Here is a 23,549-nt window from a genome sequence, read left to right on the forward strand (position 1 = left end):
CAGCAGATGTCTGAACTCTGTCCCTGACTGACCTGAACCCTTAAGGCTGCACTCAGAATTCCCCAGCTACAGGAAACTGGTATTAAATCTAAGGTGTCATCTTTCTTATTTATTTCCCTCCGTCTAGATACTTTTTGTTACCTATCAAATTATTCAGAGGCAGTGGGATCTAATGGTTTTCAAACTTGCTTTTGGCTGTACAATACTTCTGCACACCAAAGTAGTAAGTATACAAACCAAATAAATAACCGGATAAAGCAATATAAGTGGGGTTGCTCTGGCTGATGTTAGGTGCGACCAGGCACCGCGGCCTCTTAGCCACTCTGTCATTCCTAGAGGCTCTGAGGAACCTCCTCGGAACCTTGGGGCCACACAGAATGCAGATGAGAAATAACCCCCAATCCATCTATCCATCATCCAACACATATTTGTTTAGCATCTGTTACGTACCAGCCACTGTGGTAGGGCCTGGCAATATAACATAGACTAGAAGCCCATGGATCTTATATTCCAAGGAGGAGGGGAGTCATGGGGATGAGAATGTAAGAATTCACCACCACTACAAGTAAGAGCTAATGTTCACTGTTTACTTCATGTAAGGAATTTTACACATATTAACTCACTTAATCCTCTCAACAGCCTAGGAGATAGCTGCTATTTTTATTTCCACTTTACAGATAAGGGAACAGAGGCACAGAGAAGCAGTATGGGAGGTGGAGACAGAAAAGCCAGGAGTGTGGCGACATTGGAGACAAGAGAAAAGCATCCTCGCTAAGGAGGGAGTGGTTACCATGTGGATGCAGCTGCTCAGAGATGGAGCAAGTTGCGGTCAGAGAAATGGAAACTGGATTTGGTGACACAGGAGTCACTGGTGACCGTGCAGAACAGAAAGAGAGTGTATGGAGTGGTGAAAAGTAAGGACAACTGTTCACAGTCAGTCCTTTTCAGGAACGGAACGGTCGAGTGCCAGAAAGATAAAACAGTAGAGGACCATAGCTGAAAGCCAGGTGGGACCCAAGTGAAGTTCTTCATGTAGAAGAAACAGAATTGCGGGTGCCGCTTTTGAAAATTAATTTGCAGTCTGATAGCACGATAACTGCCCATTTACTTGTCTGTCTTCCCCAGCAGGCTGCAGGCTCCATGGGGTACGAACTCTATCTCGTTCACTGTTTTTTTCTGACCTGTCTCCTATTACAGTTACTGGAACACAGTAAGGAGCTCAATAGATATTTCTTGAATAAATGGATAAAATATATAATAAAAATTGGACGCTGGGGAAGGAAGCTTAGGTTTTCTCTTGAAAAACTACTTGCCAAACAAAGTTTTCACTAGACCCAGCACGGCAGGCCCCGGTAACCTGCTGCTGAGTGGCTGGGCCTCGGGGGTGGGCTGGCCCGTTCCTTTCCACGGAGCCACAGTCCTCCAGTCTCCTGAGCCTCAGCAGGCTGTCCTTGTTTCTACTTTGTGAAGTCAGGTGCTTCGGAGTTCTGGGATCTAATCTGAGCTCCATTAAGAAACTGCTGTTACCTTTTCTATTCCTAAATTAGAAAAATAATACGATCCTGCAACCTAATTCTTTCTTATAATTACTTAAGCCAAATCAAAGTTCCAAGGAGATTATTTACTGCAAAGCAATGATGCTCCAGGGAGCCTTCAGGCAAAGACCAACGTAACATTCTATTCACCCCACAGCATTTGGGGAGCAGTAGGCCCCTCCTGCCTCCTTTTAAAAAAAAACAAACAAACAATTTCACTATACATCCATCCCGTAACAGAAGTGAGCAAAACATAAGCAACTACTTGCACACTCCCTTAAAAAGTTCCAGGGAGATGCCGTTTTTCTTGAAGAAACAAACCAGCCTGGAACTGACTGGCGGTCAGACTTGCTGAGTCTTACTCTTACTTACTCTCTCTGTTCACAGAGCCCTGCTGATCTCTAGGTTTCTTCTTCCTCTATAAGTTTCACTGTAATTTAATGGGTCCTAACTATTAAAAAATAAAAGTGGATCGTATTTTTTTTTTTTAAGAATTGCGGTCTAAGTCTCAGGGGCCTAGTTTTCTTTGGAAGATCTTAGCATGTGAATTTATATTCATGGCTAGCATATATGAACTAGGCAGTTCATATCATGGTTAAGTATCAGATAGGATTCCAGAGCAGCCATGTATACATGAATAAATAATAATGATAATAATTATAATAGTTGACATTTACTGAGTGCTTACAGAGTACATGACATTAGGCTAAGTGCTTTATTGCAATATCTCATATAATCTCATAACAACTCCCTGAGGTAAATATTACCCCCATTTTTCAGATGGTAACACAGGCTTTTAGAGATTAAGTTGTCCAAAGTCCCACAGATAGTAAAGTGAAGGACGTAGAATTTGAAAACGTAGTGGTTTGACACTAGTGCTCACCAATTTAACCTCTGTCATAAAGCTCCACACCAGTGTCTCTTGCTTTATTACTTAAATACAGGAAAGGCCTTTCAGTTACCACTTCGTAGAAGTTTAGGTGAGGAGGGCTGGAAGAAGAAGTGATGGAAACTTAGCTAAAATGAGGTTGAGAGATAACCTCTGAATTTCAGCTGATGTGTTTTTCCCTGTTTCAATTACCAGCAATAATCAGGAGAGGGTTGTAAAAATGTGTTTTAAAGTATTCCTGCGCGGAAATCACTGGAAGAAACTGTTTTATCAGCAAAAGGAACAAGATGCTGATACTTCAAGTGAAGGACTTAAGTGCAGATTTCAGAGCCCCAGCCATACTCTCTCCCCATTTTTCATCTCCCCTTTCTCTTGGCACGCATGGCATTGGGGGCTGTTAGGGCAGTGGTTATTGTCTCCCATGATCTATAGGACTGCACGATCTGATACAGTCAGACCACTCCTGTCTTATTAGGAGAGAAAGTTTTGTTTTGTTTTTTTCACTTTATTTTCTTTGATAAGGCATACTTTGCAATATTCAATTTTGGCCATGGGCAATCTGGAAACAGCTGTGGATACATTGTGGGGAGAGGGGAGTCCCTGCAGGTACGCACTTTGTTTCATGGCTGAATTGCTACCCAAACAGTCCTAGACAAAGTGCCCCACCAATTATTATTGCCTTAAACTGATTTTTCCAGTTAGTTCTGTATATTAGTTACAGAGTCCTATATTATTTTCCCCATAGGGCTTTCCTGCTCATGATTCCTAAACAAGCTGATAAAAACTCCATTTTCCCCACAGAAATCTTTACGTTGTTGAGGCTTTCTCTTGCCATAATTACTTCCTGAAAAATGCAGTGGTCAATTCTTCCTGAATATTTTTACATTAAAATGGGCACATAAAACTTGGCCCTTGAGATTTTAAGGTTGCAAAGCAGATTCCTGGCTTTAAAGAGCTGACTGGTTGCTATTACTTGCTTTCTGTATTGACTTCTCATTGACTTGATTCAATCTCTCTACCATTTCAATGAGGAACTCTGTGCAAAAACAAGGATTCCTTATGACCTGAAGAAATCTTTTCTTATGAAAAAAAATCATGTTTCATTCCTCCACTAAGTACTTCAGGAATTAGGCCAGGTGAGGAGAAAGGTCTTGGCAGTGGCAGTTTGATGAGGAATGAATTAATTTGATTATTTCCATGGTGTGGATCAATAATAGTCAGCCTCCACAGAGGCCCCTGGCCTGAAGGCAGCTGGATAGTCAATAGGATCACACAGAGGTGATCTCCTCCCCCAGCAGCCTCTCTGATCTTTCCTGGGTGGACTCTTCACGCCTGTGTAATTCTAATTTATGTCAACTAGAAATCAAAGAAATTCCAAGAGGCTTTGGTCATAGGACATTGGGATGGACCTTTCAAAATCTATTTATGTCTATTCCTTAAGTAATGTGTCCCCCACAGCCCTCCTGGCGTCTCTACAGGCCAAGGAGAGGTAGCTTCCCAGCAGAAGGGCTGCTACCTGCTCTGGGCAAAGGCAGAGGAACGCAGTTAGGTAAATCAAGGTACCCTTTCTCCTTCCTATTGACAACTCCGCAGAAACATAAGAACTAATAAGCATTTTAAGCAAAATGCTTTGCCAAGAGTGGCTCCCTCAATAACGCTCTTTGATGATACCCCAGACGCTGGCATTTTCAAATCAAACGAACAGTGTATAAAATTAGTTCTGCATGAAGTTAAAAAAAAAAGTAGAAAGTGAAAGGGAGCTTTTAAAAGCTCCAGCACTTCTTCATCCAACTGCTTTTCACAAGGGTTTGGCATTTGAGAATTGTTACATTTATGATGCTATTTGCTGCTCATAATTCAGGCCCTCTGTCTCCAAACTTCTGTATTAACACTTGCTGCAGAGGTTTCCACCGTGACATTTTATCACTGAGGTTTCCCAAACCAGCCAGGCTGCCTCTGGTGAGGTCTGGTTTCTCAGCCAATACCATGCCACTGGGCTTCCTCCCTTTTCATCAACCCTGTTACCCCAAACATTTTTCGTTAACATTGAACATTGCATTTCCATTTGCCCTACAGCTTTCCCAGGAATTTTTTTTTCTTTTTGTCCTTTTTAGTTTTGTTCTCCATCCAAACTGCCATGTAAGAAGTGAGAAAAATATCATATTAGTAGAAGAAACAGATCTGTATAGAATCTAGAATTCACTGAAGTTGTGAAAATGATTTCTATGACCAAAGCCACTGACTGTCTGTAATCGTGGAAAGCAGAAAAAACATACTGCTCTTATTAGACAGTCCCGTTGGTTATACAAGTAGTTTTAACTAAATCACCAAATAAATGCGTGTTAAGTTGATAGGTGATTTCGGGTCAACTCTAATTCCCAAGGTCAAGTAAGCCTTTGAACAGTCTTTAAGAATATAAGTTCACCCCAATTCATCAAAGCTGTCTCACACAGTGTTTTCTTCTCTGGGTTCTTACAATGCACTAAAGTTTAGGAGATTAAGTGGCGTCGGCTTCAAAACCGAAAGTAATGCCTCTAACGTGCTTATTCATCCAGCAATTGGAAAAGCTACTCAAACAGGGGCTTCTTAATGCGCTTCCTAATTTTACAAGTGTGTGGGGAACACTGCATTTGTCTAACCGCTGGAGGACTCCTTCCTAGGAGTCACCAATGTTGCAGCCAAATTTACTGCTTAGACCCTGACCCTGACTGATAATCTATATACATGTTGCTTTCATCTGCAAAGCATACATTTAATGTTTCTTATCTGTTCTTTGTCTACCTAATGAAAATGGGAGAAAAAGAAACAGAGGAAAAACACTTTTTTTCCTACAACAAATACAATGCATTTCGTTAAATAACGTATTAAATAATTCTTCAGAAGCTCAAGTGAGGAAAAAAGCAGACATTTGGTATAGCTTCCAAATCAAATATAAGTGGCCCCAAATGAAAGAAAATATGATTAGCCTTCAAAATTTCTGAGAACCCCAGAATTGCAGGACACGAACCCTGGGACACACAGATATCACAAACCCCATCTCTCTCCAATGCAGGGATCCCATTGGCAACATGCCTGACAAGGGGGCTAGTTGTAGAAACCAGTGAGGTCTCTTGCCCCTTCCTTTAGCTCCAGTTGGTTTGCAGAGGGGAAAGAGAACTCAAATGAACAAGTTTTTAGTGGTTAGCAGATTAGGTTAAGGTACAGGGAGAAGAGTAATAGATCCAAATTAATTTTGTTCTTTAATTCTTTGTTGGCACAGATGATACCGTGAGGCAGACAGTGGCTCTTTGTCTCTGTATCCTAATCGTAATTTCACTGTTTCCTGTTTCTGTTCTTCTATTCTTTCTCCATTATTTTTCTTATCCTAGCCACTAGACCACCAGGGAGCCACATCTCCATTATTCTCCTTAATACTTTCTTTTTGTTTCCTTACCTATTTGAATTGTTTTATCTTCAACCCACCCTTTTCTCCCACTGCCAAATCTTTCTTCAGCATTATGCCTGGATCAGTAAGTTGATTCCAAATACACTGTCCCACAGAGGCATTAGTTTTCCTTCGTAAAGTGTGTTGAAAATGTAACTATTGATATATTTATGTCGAAAATAATAATCTTAAATTTAAGTGAGAAAAAAGTAAAAGAGCAACATCTTCTTTAATCTGAGTTCATTTCTTTCTTCTTTTTTAAAATTTCCTTTCAAAATGGCGGGCAATACAGTTTTTTTTCTCATTTGGAAATTCAAATATCAAAACACAGGTTAATATAATGATGATGATAAGAATAATCATTAACACTGAGCATTTTATATATAACAAGCTTTACTCTAAGGGCTTGATATATGTTCACTCATTTAAATGCTCGTAGCATTTCCACGATTATCATCCTCATAGTAAACGACGAAACAGAGAGGTTAAATAACTGCCCAAGATGACACAACTAAGTGCAGAGCCCAGATCTGAACCTGAACTCTGGCTGTGTCCATGTCCTCGGCTACTACTAACTTCTTTTCTTTGCTACTCATATCTTCCTTTGAATCTTGATAACTTTAAAATCTGGAGACAGACAGCATAATACAAATGTCAAAGACAGAAGAGCTACTCACACTAGATCTCCAACCAACTAAATCAACCCGTAGGCTTTTAAGCGCAAGGCTTTACGTGCACTGTGTGTGTGGTTTGGAAACTTCTTCCGTCCTAACAGAACTTCCCGTGTTTGGCCCTGAGCTGCCTTAAGTCTGAGGATGCCATATGGCAGGGCTGGGCCATGCTGCACCAGGCTGTGGTCGGACGGCTGGGTGCGAGAGCCAACGGGCTCTCCGAGCAGCAGGCTGGTTGGAGAAAGGATTCAGAGGCCACCTGAGGAAAGGGCTAAAACCCTCAGGAATATTGCTCATCAAAACCGCCTTCTGATCCCATTTTGGACTAATTTGCATTTAGGTAGAAAAGGATCCATTAGCTAACTGCAAATTGGCAAAATGCTGGTCAGCAAATATGTCTGGAATAATCTTCTGCACTAACTGGAACACAAATTTCTACAATTCATCTCTGAAGGTGAAGCTGATCTCAACAAATCTAAAGAGTATGGACTAGGAACATGGTGACTTCTGAGGATGGTTGTGGCTACAAAGATACATTTTGAATGCATACATTTTGGCATCCTTGCTTAGGTAGTTCTCATGTAGCAATTCCTTCTGGTGAAGCTGAGAAGCTCTGCTGTCACTGTTTAGTGTTTCTAGAACACTCTGCCTACTGTGGACCCTTTTATCTGTTTTAAAAGAAGTCATTTTAAAGTGACAGGGTTAGTAGCAGTGTTAGGTTAGTTAGTAGTGAAATCTGAGGGAGACTTGCAACCCCTGGGTCTCTGCTGTTGCTTAGTAACAAAGTCAGTCGGTTTCTAGGCTGGGCTTAGAATATATAATAAAATCTCTCTAAACATAACTAACTGGCAAAAGCCTAGTATAAGTTGGGATTGCAAAGCATATGGAGAAAAGAACTAGGTCAATTAACAAAAATGACAAAGATCTTGGACCATTCTTCTTATTTGCCCCCAGATTTGCTACATTTAGAAAATGCATGTCCTTTGAGAGGCATACATTTTTAGTTTCACTCTCATTTGTTGGATTTGCTAGATTTGTCCCTAATCACCAATTGTAAAAGTAGCACACATGTGTAAACCATTACATGATGCCAGCACTTGGAGCAAGTATCTGAGGTGGGTCTTTTCCAAGGAAGCATCCCCTTGCCTGGAGATAGCCCCCAGGGTTTGCCACAGGCACTGGACACAGACTTGAAGATCTGGGGTAAAGTCTTGGAGGAGTGGCCTTGGGCCAGTGCCTGGTCTTTCTGAGCCTCTATTTTCTCCCCTTCACAGTACAAATGATTACTTCCTAGACTTGTTATAGGGGAAAACATAAAAGCGACAAAGGGGAAGGCACCTCTCTAATGCCTGGTTATCAATTCAGGTTTTGATCATCTTTAGTAAATGCAGCACAATTTCTCAAACTCATGCTCACGTCTCTGGCCAGCTCCACTGACCTCCCGTGGGGCCTCTGGGACTATTTCTCATCATGTGCGAGAAGTGGCGCCTGAAACGTGGAGAGAGGCAAATTCCCACATAACATTCCCTCACTGGCCCTTTCTTGCCCCCAAATGGCCAGAATACATAGATGTTGAGCACTGAAATCACACACTTCAGATTGCGACAAAACAATTTGGCACTGTGCTTTTCATCTTACTGTTGTAGGAAACTTGGAACCCAGAACAAAATTTTACAGTTAGACCGTGCACATTGCAGTGTGCCATGGAAACATTTTTAATTGTGGTCCATAGACTTATGGATAGGAAGCCAAAATCTAAGCTGAGCGTGTGTATGATTGTTTTTTCTTTCTGCATAAGCACGAAATTCATTTTTAAACAGAGAAATTCAAAAATAATCTCAGATAAGTTTAGAAAACCAGGCAACTTACAGTGTAATGGTATATGCACATATGTGTATACAAACATATATATATATAGGAAGAGAGGAAGAATATAATATCAAGCTATTAACTACAGTGATATGTAGAAAAGAAACTTGATAGGCAACTCTTACTTTATCGCATCTCATCAGCCCCAAATATCTTAGAGACTTGCTGCTCTGTGCAATCAGGGTGGCTCCTTGGTCTGTAATTTCTTTACACCATCCAACATCCACAGTCTCTATTGTCATGCTGTATCGCCCAATGGCTATCAGTGCTGCAGGGAGGGACAAAGGGGAAGAAAGCAAGCATAAATGTTAGCAGGGTAAGGGATCTCTATCTCATTATGACTATTTCTCTCATTTCCTCACTAAATTTGTTCCTGAAATGTTGTGTGTAAATGAATGTTTTGTAAACGAAATTCAATTTAAAATGCTTTAGGAAAGATTGCTCTATGACAAACCCTTTCACAAAGTGAATAATCATGCCATAATTTCCCTTTCATTGGAACACAACATTTTATCAGTTTTACTCATTACAAGGTTACCTGTACTTCCAAACATTCGTATCTGCAGAAGGCATAAATTAAAATGAATTACACATATAACGTTACAGAAAACCCTAAGCAGTAATTAAATTTTACCCAAGATAACTTTAATAATTAAAAAAAAGAAGAACCCATGTAAACACCATTTTGAGGTGTGTTATACTGCATATGAATTTCTTTACCAATTGGCATTTTTTTCCATCTGTTCATGATCTGTAAAATGTAAGAGTATATAATATTTTTCACGTTAGTCCTTCTTGGGACCGCTAGGAATTAAACGTACATTATACATACAGCTGAATTTAATTGGTGCTATGCTAGAGCACAATAAAGGGAATGCATTTGTTATGGGGAACTTCCTCACCATATCAAAAGTCTTCCTTCTATTAACATATGAAATGAAGCCTGTCATCTGAACATTACGACAGCATCTCTAGTCTTCTTGACTGTTTAGCACTGTACCACTACTGACATGCAGATGCTTAGCCCACAATCTATGATGTGTATTACTTATCACTGCAAAGCTCCATAACCCATCTCCCTGTCAGAGCAACCAGTCGGTGAATTTGGCTCTTTGCTACAGACTTCTGATTAAATAGACGTGCACACTTCTACCTTTGCAGCACAGGAAAACAGATTTCAATACCTCCAGCCAGAAAAATTTACGGTGCATTGGTTTGTAAATGAAAACCCTGAAAACAATGCCAAAAGCGTTAAAAAGAAATAATAAATTGTTTGCTAATTATTTCCTCATTCTAAGATAGGATGAGTTGGTTTCTGTGACATTAAAAGCAGATGATATTTTCCAATTGATTAGATTGATAAGAGCAGAGTGAATTACTCATGTAAATAAACATTAACTTTTTTCACTTTAATTTTTTTTATACAGCAGGTTCTTATTAGTTATCTATTTTATACATATCAGTGTATATATGTCAATCCCAATCTCCCAATTCATCCCACCACCCCACCCCACCTTCACCCCCGCTTTCCCCCCTTGGTGTCCATACGTTTGTTCTCTACATCTATGTCTCTATTTCTGCCTTGCAAGCTGGTTCATTTGTACCATTCTTCTGGATTCCACATATATGCGTTAATATATGATATTTGTTTTTCTCTTTCTGACTTACTTATAGCTTGCAGAAAAAAAACACTTGGCAAAATCTCTTTGCTAATTACCTAAGTAATTTTTTTAACTAGAAAACTCATGCCCATGCATTCAAGTATCAAAGCACTCCGAAGTAGCCAGATATCTAAAGTTTATAAAAACAATAATCATGATCCCAGTGTTTTCCAGTGAAAATGCTATAAAGGAAGAAAAAAATTCCTGGAAGTTCCTCATGTTATCAATTTGTTGATGTTCTCATCTGTGCACATGCTATTTTGGCATTTAGTTTTCCAAGGAGGTGGGGTGGGGCAGGGGAAATCTGCAAAGGTTTGCTGAATGGTCTGAGTGATATTTTCGTGTAGTATAAGCAATATCCCAGGTTAATCCCATCGGTGTTCCTGACCTAAGAAAACTATTGTTCTCTCTGATATTGTCATAAATTTCATTGGTTATGATATCCTGAGGATCTTATATGATAAAAGAAGTAGAAGGTGCAAAAAGAAATTCCTTTCAATACAAAGTGCTCAAACTGTTATTTCAAAAGATGGAGCACAAGATGCAGGATGACTTCACATTAGTGGATAGCATATTTTTACTGAGGTTTGAGACTAGAATGTGAAAGCCCTGCACTATCCAGAAAACAGTAAATCAAGTGATCTGCGGAGTTTCCAGAGGCTGCTTGATAAGCAAATGAAGAGTTAACAGCTACTAAGTCCAGATGCTAAAATCACTAGTGTTTGGTATTTTCCTTTTTTTTTCTTTCTTGTCCAAATTAAAACAAACAGTAAATAAGACAACTGAAGATAAATCAAGGTATTCAGTTTTTGTTTTGCCATAGTTCTATTTACTGAAGAATTAAATTTTATTTTTCCTTAACTCATTCATTTACTCAACAAACACCTCACAAACACTCACCCTAGAGCATTTCTCTCCAATACTTATTGACAATCCATGTGCTAGCATTGGGCTAAGAATTTTAGGTGCATTATCTCGTTTAATCCTCACAGCAACCTTACAAAGTCTTATTGGTAGTTCCATTTTAAAGATCAGGAAACTGAGTCACAGAATGATGAAACACCTTTCCTGGTATCACAAGATAGTAAGTGGGGAGTAGATAAGTAAGCTGAGAGCCGGCTCTCAGTCCTGGCTGCACATTAGATCTACTAGTTCAGAATCATGGGCCCAGGCACCTGGCAATTCCAACATGCTGCACTGCCAGCGTATGGAACTGTGGTGTGACACACCTGGCCTGTGCTCGGTCACAGGGACAGAAAGGTTCACAGAGCTCAGAGGTCAGTTCAGTGGGGATGGCGGGGGGAGGGACGGTTGGGTGGAAATGAGGAACAACCAAGTAAACAGTCACAACACAATGCTCATCCCCCATCTCTTCCCATCCCTAACTTCTCACTTTTCAGATCTTGAGTCAAAGGTCAGCTTCTCAGAACCGATCGCCCTGTCATTTTCTGATATCGGAAAAGTTACTATTTATTTGTTCAGTTATGTACTTTTTTTGCACCTCACTTCTCCCATTAGAATGACGGATTTCCTATTCACTGTTGTATCCCCAGCATCTAGCATACACCTGATACAGAATCAGTTCTTAAAAATATTAGTTGAACATGCCAATGACTAAAATGTGGTTAGGTCTATTATAGAGGCATGCCAAGGGGCATGCGAGCCCCTCACTCTTCAGGGGAGAAGAGAGATCACGGGAGCCCTCATGGAAGAGTTAAGCTAGGTCTTGAGGGATGACTAAGGATTCTCCAGAAAAACAAAGGCATGACTATGGTGGGCTAAGGAAATAGCATATGTAAGGGCAGAGAGATGTGAAAGGACTGGGGAGCTGCAGGTCATTCCGTGTGGCTGAAATAAAAACGAGTACAAGGAAGTGGCAGATTTATTCCAGAAATATTCATTCCATGATTAGTAGCACTGGGGTTGGCATAAGACATACACGGAGTAGCAAAAATAAGCAGAGTCCTTGATGTCATGAAGCCCATATTCTAGAAGAAGAGAGAGATGTGAAGTGGACACAAAAGTATATATAATTCTAAATTGTAACAAGTGCTTTGAAGGAAATGGAATGATCATTGTAAGAATGACATTTACATGGCACCAGGGAGAGTCTTCCTGGTGAAGTTACTTTTCATCCCTCCAACAGCACTGCAAAAACAATATCCATGGTAGAGGTAAAAAAACTAAGGTTAAATACCTCACCAAGGCCCCATGCCTATTAAGTGGCAAAACTAGGGTGCAAATGGAGATAGTTTGGCTCCAAAGCCAGGGCTCATTTTTTCACAGCAGCAGCATCCAGGGTGGTAGAGGAGCCTGTGTATGTTCAGAATGTATTTCCCTTTACCTCCACTCAAAATTTAAACACTACTGCTCATAGGTAGCCAGGTAGCCAAGTATCACCCTGTGACTATAAAACAGGGTCCAAGAGTGTCTTTAAATCCCGAAATATATACTGAGTAATTTACCTCTCTGTGAATATATCCTACCTTTGGATATATTTTTTTATTGTTTTTCATGAGCTAGCTGTGGTAGAGTCTCAAATTCATTTCCAGCCTCACTACTTAGTAGATGTTGACCTCAGGATGACATTTAACTTTCCTGAGTCTCAGCTTCCTCACCTGCACAATAGCGATGGTGACTATATGTCCTGTCTACTTCACAGGGTTGGTCTGAGGTTCATATGAGATAATACATGTAAGGGACTTCACACTACATAAATGTACTACATAAATAAAATACTGATTTATTCGATATTTTCCCACGCCATTCTACAGTGGTGCAGTTGATTGAAAATGAAAAGACTTGGAAGAGTTTTGAAAAATAAGAAGCTCTGGGCAAATGGGACCATTATATAAATACTTAGTCATTATGTCACTGCTAGAGTTCTTGAACTGCCTGCTCTCCATCGGTGACCACAAACTTACAGACTGCACCTGGGATGATACGGCTGTAAATGGAATGTATGATTACTATCTTCACTAGGGGCTGTTGACACATTATAATGGTATTTATTAAGCCTTGAAAAGGGATAAATTATGCAAGACTAATTCCTTATCCCAATGCCATTTTAATGCACTTTTTAATGTGCTAAGTGTAACTAATAAAGTTAAATTTTAAAAAGTTACAAAAATTCAAAGCTGTAATTCAGAAACATATGATGATCAAGGCTATACATTAACCCACTAAAAGGTGTTTCCATAGGCATACAGAGTGATGAAAGACATGAGCATATACGTAATTAATTTTGACGAAGAAACTCCATTTCTAGGAATCTATCCTGAAAATATACTTCTAATTATACAAAATTACACACATACAAGTTTACTCATTAAAGCGTTGATTGTAATTGCAAAATAATGGAAACAGCCCCTAATGCCCATACATAGGAGAGTGGTTAAATAAACTATGCTACATCCTCACAGTTGAACACTATGCAGCTTTAAAAAAAATTAATGGGGGAAGATCACTAGGAGCTTCCAAATCATTCAGTGAAAAAACCAAAGTGCAAAAAAGAGTTTACATGATGTGCTACCACCATCCAAAAGACAATGCAATTAAAAAAATAATCAAAAACAAAAACATGAATCTGCTCACTTGTGAAAAAAGAATATGGGAAAGACACACCAGAAACTACAGAGACTGTTTAACTATAGGGGGTTGGTGGGAAAGGGGAGAAAAGAAGGGGGCATGGAATGTGGAGGTGACGGTGGGCGAGTGAGGGGGACAAACACTTCTTAGACTCTCTCTTTGGCTAGAGCTTTGACTCTCTGAGCCACAGTAATGCTTTACATACTTCCCCAAATTAAAAATTTAAACCAGCCAGGATGGGGAACCCCAAGTGGAATACCAACAGTAACAAATGAACCTAACTGTGTTACAAATGAACAACATGGCCCCAACAAATAATATAACCACACCAAAGGGGATGGGAATTAAGAATTAAGTGGCTTCGGAAAACATGATTTTGACTGGATATTGTAAAGTGAAAACCAAAAAGAACTGTCAGCAAATACTGCATTCTAGTAAGGAAATCTATTTCTCACAGGGGTGTGAGTTAGCAATTCAGTAACTACTTTACGCATAATCTAGGATTATAAATAATGAGAGCCAGTCTTTTCACTGTTAGGGAAAGAAGTTACAAATAAGAAAAGGGGGGAGGCTTATAATGAACCTTGTGGTATTGAACTGGAATCAGAGATATTAGAATGAACTCATGGTGTTTTATACACACATTATAGAAAAATACATGTAGAAATAATATATATGATGTATGTGCATGCATGCATGGCTTAGTATACATACATACATTTCTTAGCTCTTTCTGCTGAGAGGAACTCGGAGCAAGGATACTCCAGTAGCAATGATCTACTAGCACCCAGATCTTAGTTTTTAAGTATCATTCTCCAATAAAGTGAATAAAAGAAATCAGGGCTTCTTAGAAAAATGGTTGATTCCAGAACTGGGGCTGGGAAAATAGACGATGATTCTGGGGTATCTTGTGATTGTATAAAAAAGAAGTGCTTAAAAAAGAGTGAGGGTACATCAAAAAGACAGAGGATCCAATCAGAAAGAGCTACCAATGGCCACAGCTGGAACAATTTGAGCAGCAAAATAAATAATGATTGTACTGGATTATAATTCAGAAAACTGAATAAGCATTCACAGATTCACACTGATATAAATAAAAAAAATAGCCAAGGAAGGGCACCTTACAGAAGAATTCCAATTAATAAATGTATAAGGAATGAGGGAAATAAAAAAAAACATTATCAGGCGAAGACTAGAGTAATAATTATTGCAGGCAAGACCCACCAATGGATGCTCAAATCAGCGAGTGAAAGTTTGAGGTGAAACAGAATATTGGTATAGTGCCAAAGATATTTATCAACTACCGAAAATTGTAACTTTATAGTGGAGAGACCCAGCAGACACCACCTTACCCAAATGATCAAGGTTAACATCACCAGTAATAACATATAGAGATATACTGTATCGCCTGATCACTTCTGCAGTATTCTCACCAAAATGAATAATTTCAATCTACTCATAAGAAAACACCACACAAACCCAAAGTGAGAAACATTCTATAAATAATTCACCAGTACTCATCAAAAGAGTCAAGATAATGGAGTATAAGAAAAGAATGAGGAAGTGTCACAGATTAGAAGAGCCTGAGGAGACATGACAACTAAATACAATGTGGGATGCTGGATTGAATCCTGGACCAGACAAGAAAATTAGGGAAAAACCTGGTGAAATTCAAGTAAGATTTGTAGCTTAGTTAATCTTGTTGTTTCAAGTTAATTTCCTAGTTTGATAACTGTACTGTGGTTATATGTCGTCAACATTAGAGGTAGCTGGATGAAGAGTATACATGAACTCTCTACTATTTTTGCAACTTGTCTGTAATTCTAAAATTGTTTGAAAGCAAAGAGAAAAAAACATGGATAAGTTAATAAGAGATACCAAGTGAACGAACTAAGTAGAGGATTAAAATTTTCTAAGTGAAAGCAGGTATTATTTTTACACTGTAAGATCTGATATATAAATGTTAGGACTAAAAATACATTTTTTCCTCATAGAAGAAAGATTAGTCATATGAGTGCACTAACAAGTGACCTGCATGTGCCATTTTGTCCTTTCCAGTTCTATCATCTGCTGTAGATCTATGTACCTGTAATAAAATCAGAAGAAATGCCCTAGTGCATGAAAGAATCAGGGTTAAAATTTAACAGTAGGATTAACATCTTTCATGTAATACTTGGATAAAAGCCATTTGCAAAGAAATTTCTTGGCACGGATACAGAGAGATAAATAGGAAAAGTGCTCTTCTTTGTGGAAGCCACAGAAGCCCCCAAAACAAAGGAACGGCGCTTTCAGAGACACTTGTTATTGCATCATGGTCCCTGCAAAGGCTCCCTCTACCCCGCAGGGACTACAGCAGTGGCTCCTAACCCTGGCAGTTCAGGAGAATCACAGGTGCCTAAAAAAAGTACAGATGCCCGAGTCTCACCCCTGGAGATTCTGATTCAGGAGAAGCTATAAAAGCTCCTGTGATCCCAATGTGAAGTCAAGGCTGAGAACCACTGGAACAGAGTAACCTACAACTCCAGCAAAGTCAGTCAACTAAAAACAAAAGAACTCATTTTTAAGGATATAAATAACTTATGTGTTCTGATATTTTAAAACAACTTTGCCTCTCAAACAGTTACGACTTCTTGTACATAATCCAATGCTTTTAATCCCTTTATTTCTTATTTATAGCTTTAATTCCACTTTTAAACATTATTCTGTTCCTCCCATTATTATGTAGCAAACCCAACAGTGACTACACCTTACATTTTTCCAAGTTATGCTTTTTTGTACATATTTTTCTTTATTTCACTGCACTTACTTATATTTCTAATGCTGCACTTATCAGAGTTCGTTTCATATTAGAATTATTTATCAAAATGCCCGTCTTCCCCAAGACTGTAAAATCTTTGAAGCAGTGAACATGGAGAGTGTTTTCCTAGGACCCCTGAATCTCTGAAAATCAAGTGTCACACATTTTTTATAGTTTTAATATAGTTTTTGGAAGTATAACATAAAGGTAGAAAATTACACAAATCCTCAAGGTACAACTTGATGAATTTTGACAAAGTTAACATAGCTGTGTAACAGTATCTGGACTGAGAAACAGAGCATGACTAGCACCCCTAAAGCACCCTCATCCCCGACTCCAGTCACTACTATTCCCCCAAAAGGATAACCACTATCTTGACTTCCCATCACACAGATTAGTATTCTTGTTTTTGAACTTCATACAAATAGTCAAACATCCAACACACTTGTTTCTGGTTTTTTAGCTGTCCATCATGTTAATGAGATTCACCTACATTGCTATGTGTACTGGTGGTTCGTTCATTCTCAATGCTGAAAAGTATTCCATTCTATTCTAGATGAACATTCGGGCTGTTTCCACTTTTTGGCTATTAGGTATAACGCTGTTATGAACATTAGCACACATGTCTTTGTGTGAATATATGTTCTCACTTCATTTGGGTAAATAGCTAAGAGTGGGATTTCTGGGTCATATGGTTAAGTTTATGCTTGACTTCCTAAGAAACTGCCAAAATGTTTTCCAAAGTGGCTATACAATCTTACATTCCCACCAGCAGCATATGAAAGTTCCAGTGACTCCACATCCTTGCCAATACTTGGTAATGTCTATCTCTTTGATTACAGCCACTCTAGTAGGTATGAAGTGGTGCCTGATTGGGGGTTTTAATTTTCATTTCCCTAAGCACTAATGATTTTGTGAATCTTTTCATGGTGTCATACATTTTTAAAAAATCCTAGCTTAGTGCCTCTATCCTTGTAAGTACTCAGTAGATATCTATTAAATTAAATTGATGAAGAGGAAAAGCACATAGATAATTTTTCTATTATTAGACTATAGCAGAGAACTAGCTTTCTAGACAACAGATAATTTTCCATGTAATTTGAAGGAAACTACCAGTAAAATAAACTTAGTCTATCCTCTGGAGACATGAAAAGTCTTGAAGTTTCTTAAAATAATAAAGTAAACTCAGGGAAAAAATAAGGTTATAGATAACTTTCCAAATGCTCATTTACTTCTGGAAATTTCAAAGATTGTGGAGTATGCTTTACTTAGGAACTCTAAATCTCTAAAAATCAAGTGAAAAATAAATCTGTACGAAAATTGTCCAAAAATGGTGGATAACAGAGTGGAAACACTGAATTGTGCTAGAATTTTCAAGATGCTGCACATAGGGCATTTATTTTACATAACTCTGCTTATGAGTTCAGAATAGCAACATGCGAGTATTGTCTGACTTACAAAGGGAGCAAGCTGGCTGTGGCCCTTGACCTTACTGGGAAGAGGCTCTCCTGCCCTATACATCCTGAAACAGAAATGCAAGCACTATTTATAGGCTGTGTCTGCTTTCCTTCCTATGAGATAAACAAGTTGGTGGAAAAGTAAAAGTTCAAATGAAGGAATTTTTTAAATAAAGGTCTTTTGATACATTAGGAGCAAGGATAAGTATTTTTCCTGCTTTATCCCTTCTTAATTATTTTTAGTTTAATGCAGAAAGATACAAATCTGATTGAGTAAGTAGAAACTATTTCTGAATATGTGACATCCAAAAATGTAATGAACAAGGGGTGCATTTAGAACTAACCTTCATTTAACAGGAATCTGATCCACTACTCTGGTTTTCAGTGGTGCTGTATTTGGTGGTAACCAACCCTTTGAGTGGAATGTTAGGCTCCCCTGACGATCTCCTTATTAAATCTTAGAATTTGAGATGAGGAAGAAAAAAAGCCTTACCACTCTAACATTAGCTGAGAACCTAAAGTCCCTGGTTCAATGCTTCTTTTTTATTCCAGCCTGCATAAATACATACATTACTTATCAAAGAATTATGCATCCTTTTCAAAATCCTGACATTATATTAGATTTCCTCACTTTATAAGAAGTGAATTCTGGCTTAAATATGTTGGTTCATAGATATGGAAAAGTACATTAGTGTCTCTGTCATCTACCTGCCTTGGCCATCTTTCTGAACTGAATTTTCCACACCACGGTAAAGACAGGGCATCAGTTTCAAGCAGGCGTCAGATACAAACATCTGTCTGCCCCAGTGTGCAGAAAAGTAGGATGTGATTTCAGTGACTACCACTTAAGAAATACCAAGGTTAGTGACAACATATGTGTTGTCGAGCTGCCCAGTAAACATTATAAGAGTATCTTGATACTGAAGGGAAGGAAACCAAAGGAAGAAAGAACATGTGAGGATGTCAGCCGAGTGAATATATCATCTCTTCTTTCTTTCAACAACACTAATTGAGCACCTACTACGCATCAGGAAATGTTTTAGGAGCTGGGGATAAAGAGATCAAATCCCTGCCCCCGTGGAGCTCATATTATGAACACAAATAAATAATACTATATAATATTTTGGATGGTAATAATGCTTTGAAGAAAAATAAAGCAGGGACCAGAGGTAGGAGTGCTCTAATTTTAATTAGGATGGAAGGAGAAGGCCTCACAGAGAAAGTAACATTTGAACAAAGATCTGAAGGGGAGGGGTTCAAGCCATACAGGTATCTGAGGGAAAAGCATTCTGTGCAGAGAAAACCTAGTGCCAAGTCCATGAGGTGGGAAGGTTGCTAGCTTGTTCTAGAGTGAGCAAAGGAGCAAGATGGCAAGCAGCAGATTTTAGATCAAGGAGTTGATGGAAAAGGGGGTGGACAAAATCATCTTACAGGCAAATTTAATGACATTGGCTTTCACTCTAAATGAAGTGGGAATACATTGGAGAATTTGTGGCAGAAGAGCGTCATGAGCTAAAAAATTTTCAAAGGACTTCTCTAGCTTCTGGATTGAGGACAGAGTGTAAGGAGGCAAAAACAGAAGCAGCGAAACCAATAAGGAGGCCATTGCAATTATCCAGACAAGAAGTGATAGTGGCTTGGGCCAGGGCAGCATAATAGAGATGGAGAGGAGTTGAATTATGAATAGAATTTAAATATGGGCCCAACAATATTTGCTGATGGAGTAGATATGGAATGAGAGAAAGAGAACAGTCAAGAATGTCAAGAGAAAAGAAATCTTTTTGGCACTTAGATTTGAAAGAAATTTCCTACGTGGGATTTTACATAGCTGCTCTTGGCGTCCCTGTGTGTCTAAGTGTCCTTGTATTGGTAGGGATTTATTGGCTTCGTCTACCGGATATAAATTCCACTGAGAGTAGCAAAGGCCACCTTTATTCATCTTTATATCATCATTGTCTAGCATAGGGACTTTACTTGTTAGTACTCAAGGTATGTTCATTTAAATATGGGTATCTTAGATATCACAATTACAGGCACTTAGGGAAAATAACTCAGAAAGGGGTTTTATGTGTATTCTCTAGAGTTCATACTATTCTTTTATTCTAAAAATATTTATTGAGTAGCTCTAGTATGTCAGACACTGTGATGACTGTAGGTATCTTTGGGGAGATTATAGGTAACATATATTTCCTTAAATATTTATGCATTCGAAAATGTTCAACACTAGGCAAGTTTTACTTTTATGAAGGATTAAAAACCAGTTTCCACTAAGATCAGGAACAAGACAAGGTTGCCCACTCTCACCACTATTATTCAACACACTTTTGGAATTTTTAGCTACAACAATCAGAGAAGAAAAAGAAATAAAAGGAATCCAATTGGAAAAGAAGAAGTAAAGCTGTCACTGTTTGCAGATGACATGAGACTATACATAGAGAATCCTAAAGATGCTACCAGAAAACTACTAGAGCTAATCAATGAATTCAGTAAAGTAGCAGGATACAAAATTAGTGCACAGAAATCTCTGGCATTCCTGTACACTAATGATGAAAAATCTGAAAGTGAAATCAAGAAAACACTCCATTTACCATTGCAACAAAAAGAATAAAATATCTAGAAATAAACCTACCTAAGGAGACAAAAGACCTGTATGCAGAAAATTACAAGACACTGATGAAAGAAATTAAAGATGATACAAATAGATGGAGATATATACCATGTTCCTGGATTGGAAGAATCAATATTGTGAAAATGACTCTACTATCCAAAGCAATCTACAGATTCAATGCAATCCCTATCAAATTACCACTGGCATTCTTCACAGAACTAGAACAAAAAATTTCAAAATTTGTTTGGAAAAACAAAAGACCCCGAATAGCCAAAGCAATCTTGAGAATGAAAAATGGAGCTGGAGGAATAAGGTTCCCTGACTTCAGACTCTACTACAAAGCTACAGTAATCAAGACAGTATGGTACTGGCACAAAAACAGAAATATAGATCAATGGAACAGGATAGAAAGCCCAGAGATAAACCCACGCACATATGGTCACCTTATCTTTGATAAAGGAGGCAGGAATGTACAGTGGAGAAAGGACAGCCTCTTCAATAAGTGGTGCTGGGAAAACTGGACAGGGACATGTAAAAGTATGAGATTAGATCACTCCCTAACACCATACACAAAAATAAGCTCAAAATGGATTAAAGACCTAAATGTGGGGCCAGAAACTATCAAACTCTTAGAGGAAAACATAGGAAGAACACTCTATGACATAAATCACAGCAAGATCCTTTTGGACCCACCTCCTAGAGAAATGGAAATAAAAACAAAAATAAACAAATGGGACCTAATGAAACTTAAAAGTTTTTGCACAGCAAAGGAAACCATAAACAAGACCAAAAGACAACCCTCAGAATGGGAGAAAATATTTGCAAATGAAGCAACTGACAAAGGATTAATCTCTAAAATTTACAAGGAGCTCATGCAGCTCAATAGCAAAAAAACAAACAACCCAATCCAAAAATGGGCAGAAGACCTAAATAGACAATTCTTCAAAGAAGATATACAGACTGTCAACAAACACATGAAAGAATGCTCAACATCATTAATCATTAGAGAAATGCAAATCAAAACTACAATGAGATATCATCTCACACCAGTCAGAATGGCCATCATCAAGAAATCTAGAAACAATAAATGCTGGAGAGGGTGTGGAGAAAAGGGAGCACTCTTGCACTGCTGGTGGGAATGTGAATTGGTACAGCCACTATGGAGAACAGTATGGAGGTTCCTTAAAAAAGTACAAATAGAACTACCATATGAGCCAGAAATCCCACTACTAGGCATATACCCTGAGAAAACCATAATTCAAAAAGAGACATGTACCAAAATGTTCATTGCAGCTGTATTCACAATAGCCCGGAGATGGAAACAACCTAATTGTCCATCATCGGATGAATGGATAAAGAAGATGTGGCACATATATACAATGGAATATTACTCAGCCATAAAAAGAAACGAAATTGAGCTATTTGTAATGAGGTGGATAGACCTAGAGTCTGTCATACAGAGTGAAGTAAGTCAGAAAGAGAAAGACAAATACCGTATGCTGACACATATATATGGAATTTAAGAAAAAAAAATGTCATGAAGAACCTAGGGGTAAAACAGGAAAAAAGACACAGACCTACTTGAGAATGGACTTGAGGATATGGGGAGGGGGAAGGGTAAGCTGTGACAAAGCAGCGAAAGAGAGGCATGGACATATATACACTACCAAACGTAAGGTAGATAGATAGTGGGAAGCAGCCGTATAGCACAGGGAGATCAGCTTGGTGCTATGTGACCGCCTGGAGGGGTGGGATAGGGAGGGTGGGAGGGAGGGAGATGCAAGAAGGAAGGGATATGGGAACAGATGTATATGTATAACTGATTCACTTTGTTATAAAGCAGAAACTAATAAAAATTTAAAAAATAAAAAAATAAAAACAAACAAACCAGTTTTTAAAAAGGTGCTACTGGACAGATCATTTAATTTTACCAAAGTGAAGAACTTGACATTTCCTATAATACCATTTCTCTCCAACTCAGCGCTCCTTAAGGCAAACAAACACACTTACTGGTGCCAAAATTCAATATCTAAAATCATGGGAAAAAAGCAAAAAGCTATTTGTAAACTAAAATGAAACACAGAAAGTTGAGCTCAGTTATTCCTCCCTGACTATAACCAGAGCAGCTGTAACTCAGGGGCTGTTGTCCAGTATATGGACTAGTTTAGAAACTGGCAATAATTCTTGCTGATGGGCATTTCTGCCATAAGAAGGGCAAAGTAAATAAAAATACGAAATTCAAAGTATCTCAATCTGAGATTTTAAAGTTTAGTGCAGAACTAGATTAAAATGTAGAAAACACTAAACTTTCCTATTCTTTTTGCTTTTGAGGGAGAAGAGAGAGTCCCAGCCCTGGATCCTCTTACCTGGGAGCTTGAACCCTGCACACAGGTTCACACACTCACATGTGCACACAGACACAGATGCAGACATGCAAACACACATTTATTCCTAGGCCCTAGCCCACAGGTAGGCCTACCCTGAAGCTAATGAAGGTTAAGCTTCAGGGTCCATCATTTACATGGACCTTTACCAGGGCCTGGTCCTAGAAATGTATTCACATGGCCATATATTTTTGTAAAATCGGTTAAAGCAAGATATTTTGCATTCATTTTCTTAAAGAGAAACCCCAAACTGTACAAACCTCAGGCCCTGAGAAACCCTGACTTTGTCCCTGACCCAACCCAGAATATTCTGATTCAGTGGCTTTGCGGGTGTATACCAGGAGGCTGTATCTTTTCCTGCTTCTCCTTCTTTTTAAATGTCACCAAGTGATTTTGATACACAGCCAGGTTTGGAAATCACTGACAAAGGACTACAGACTGATCAGTTTAATGAGTCCCTGACATCTAGGTAGTATTTCTTTCTGGAGCTTTGCCACCATTGATTGGGACATAAACCATATAACACTATGTAGTTTGGAAAAAGCTGAATATTGGCAACATTCACTTCCTCATTGCAGTGATGAATCACATAACCCTCTGTGCAGAGTAATTAACTATCCATTTGTATGTATTGGCTGTAGTGATAGAGTTTTTTCCACGAGGAAG

The 23,549-nt window shown here is 38.7% G+C and overlaps 1 protein-coding gene across 2 annotated transcripts in view; it reads right to left on the minus strand.

Annotated features, from left to right (window-relative positions):
• FBXL17 (F-box and leucine rich repeat protein 17) overlaps positions 1-23,549 on the minus strand; it is a 491,291-nt gene that overhangs the window by 13,731 nt on the left and 454,011 nt on the right. For both annotated transcript variants that reach the window (XM_081230861.1, XM_081230860.1), the window contains one exon: positions 8,514-8,656. In XM_081230861.1, the coding sequence (XP_081086987.1) occupies positions 8,514-8,656 (143 nt within the window). The remainder of the gene's footprint in view (positions 1-8,513; positions 8,657-23,549) is intronic.

Source organism: Mesoplodon bidens, assembly GCF_964165515.1.
Source record: "Mesoplodon bidens genome assembly, chromosome: 4".
Taxonomy (NCBI): Eukaryota; Metazoa; Chordata; class Mammalia; order Artiodactyla; family Ziphiidae; genus Mesoplodon; species Mesoplodon bidens.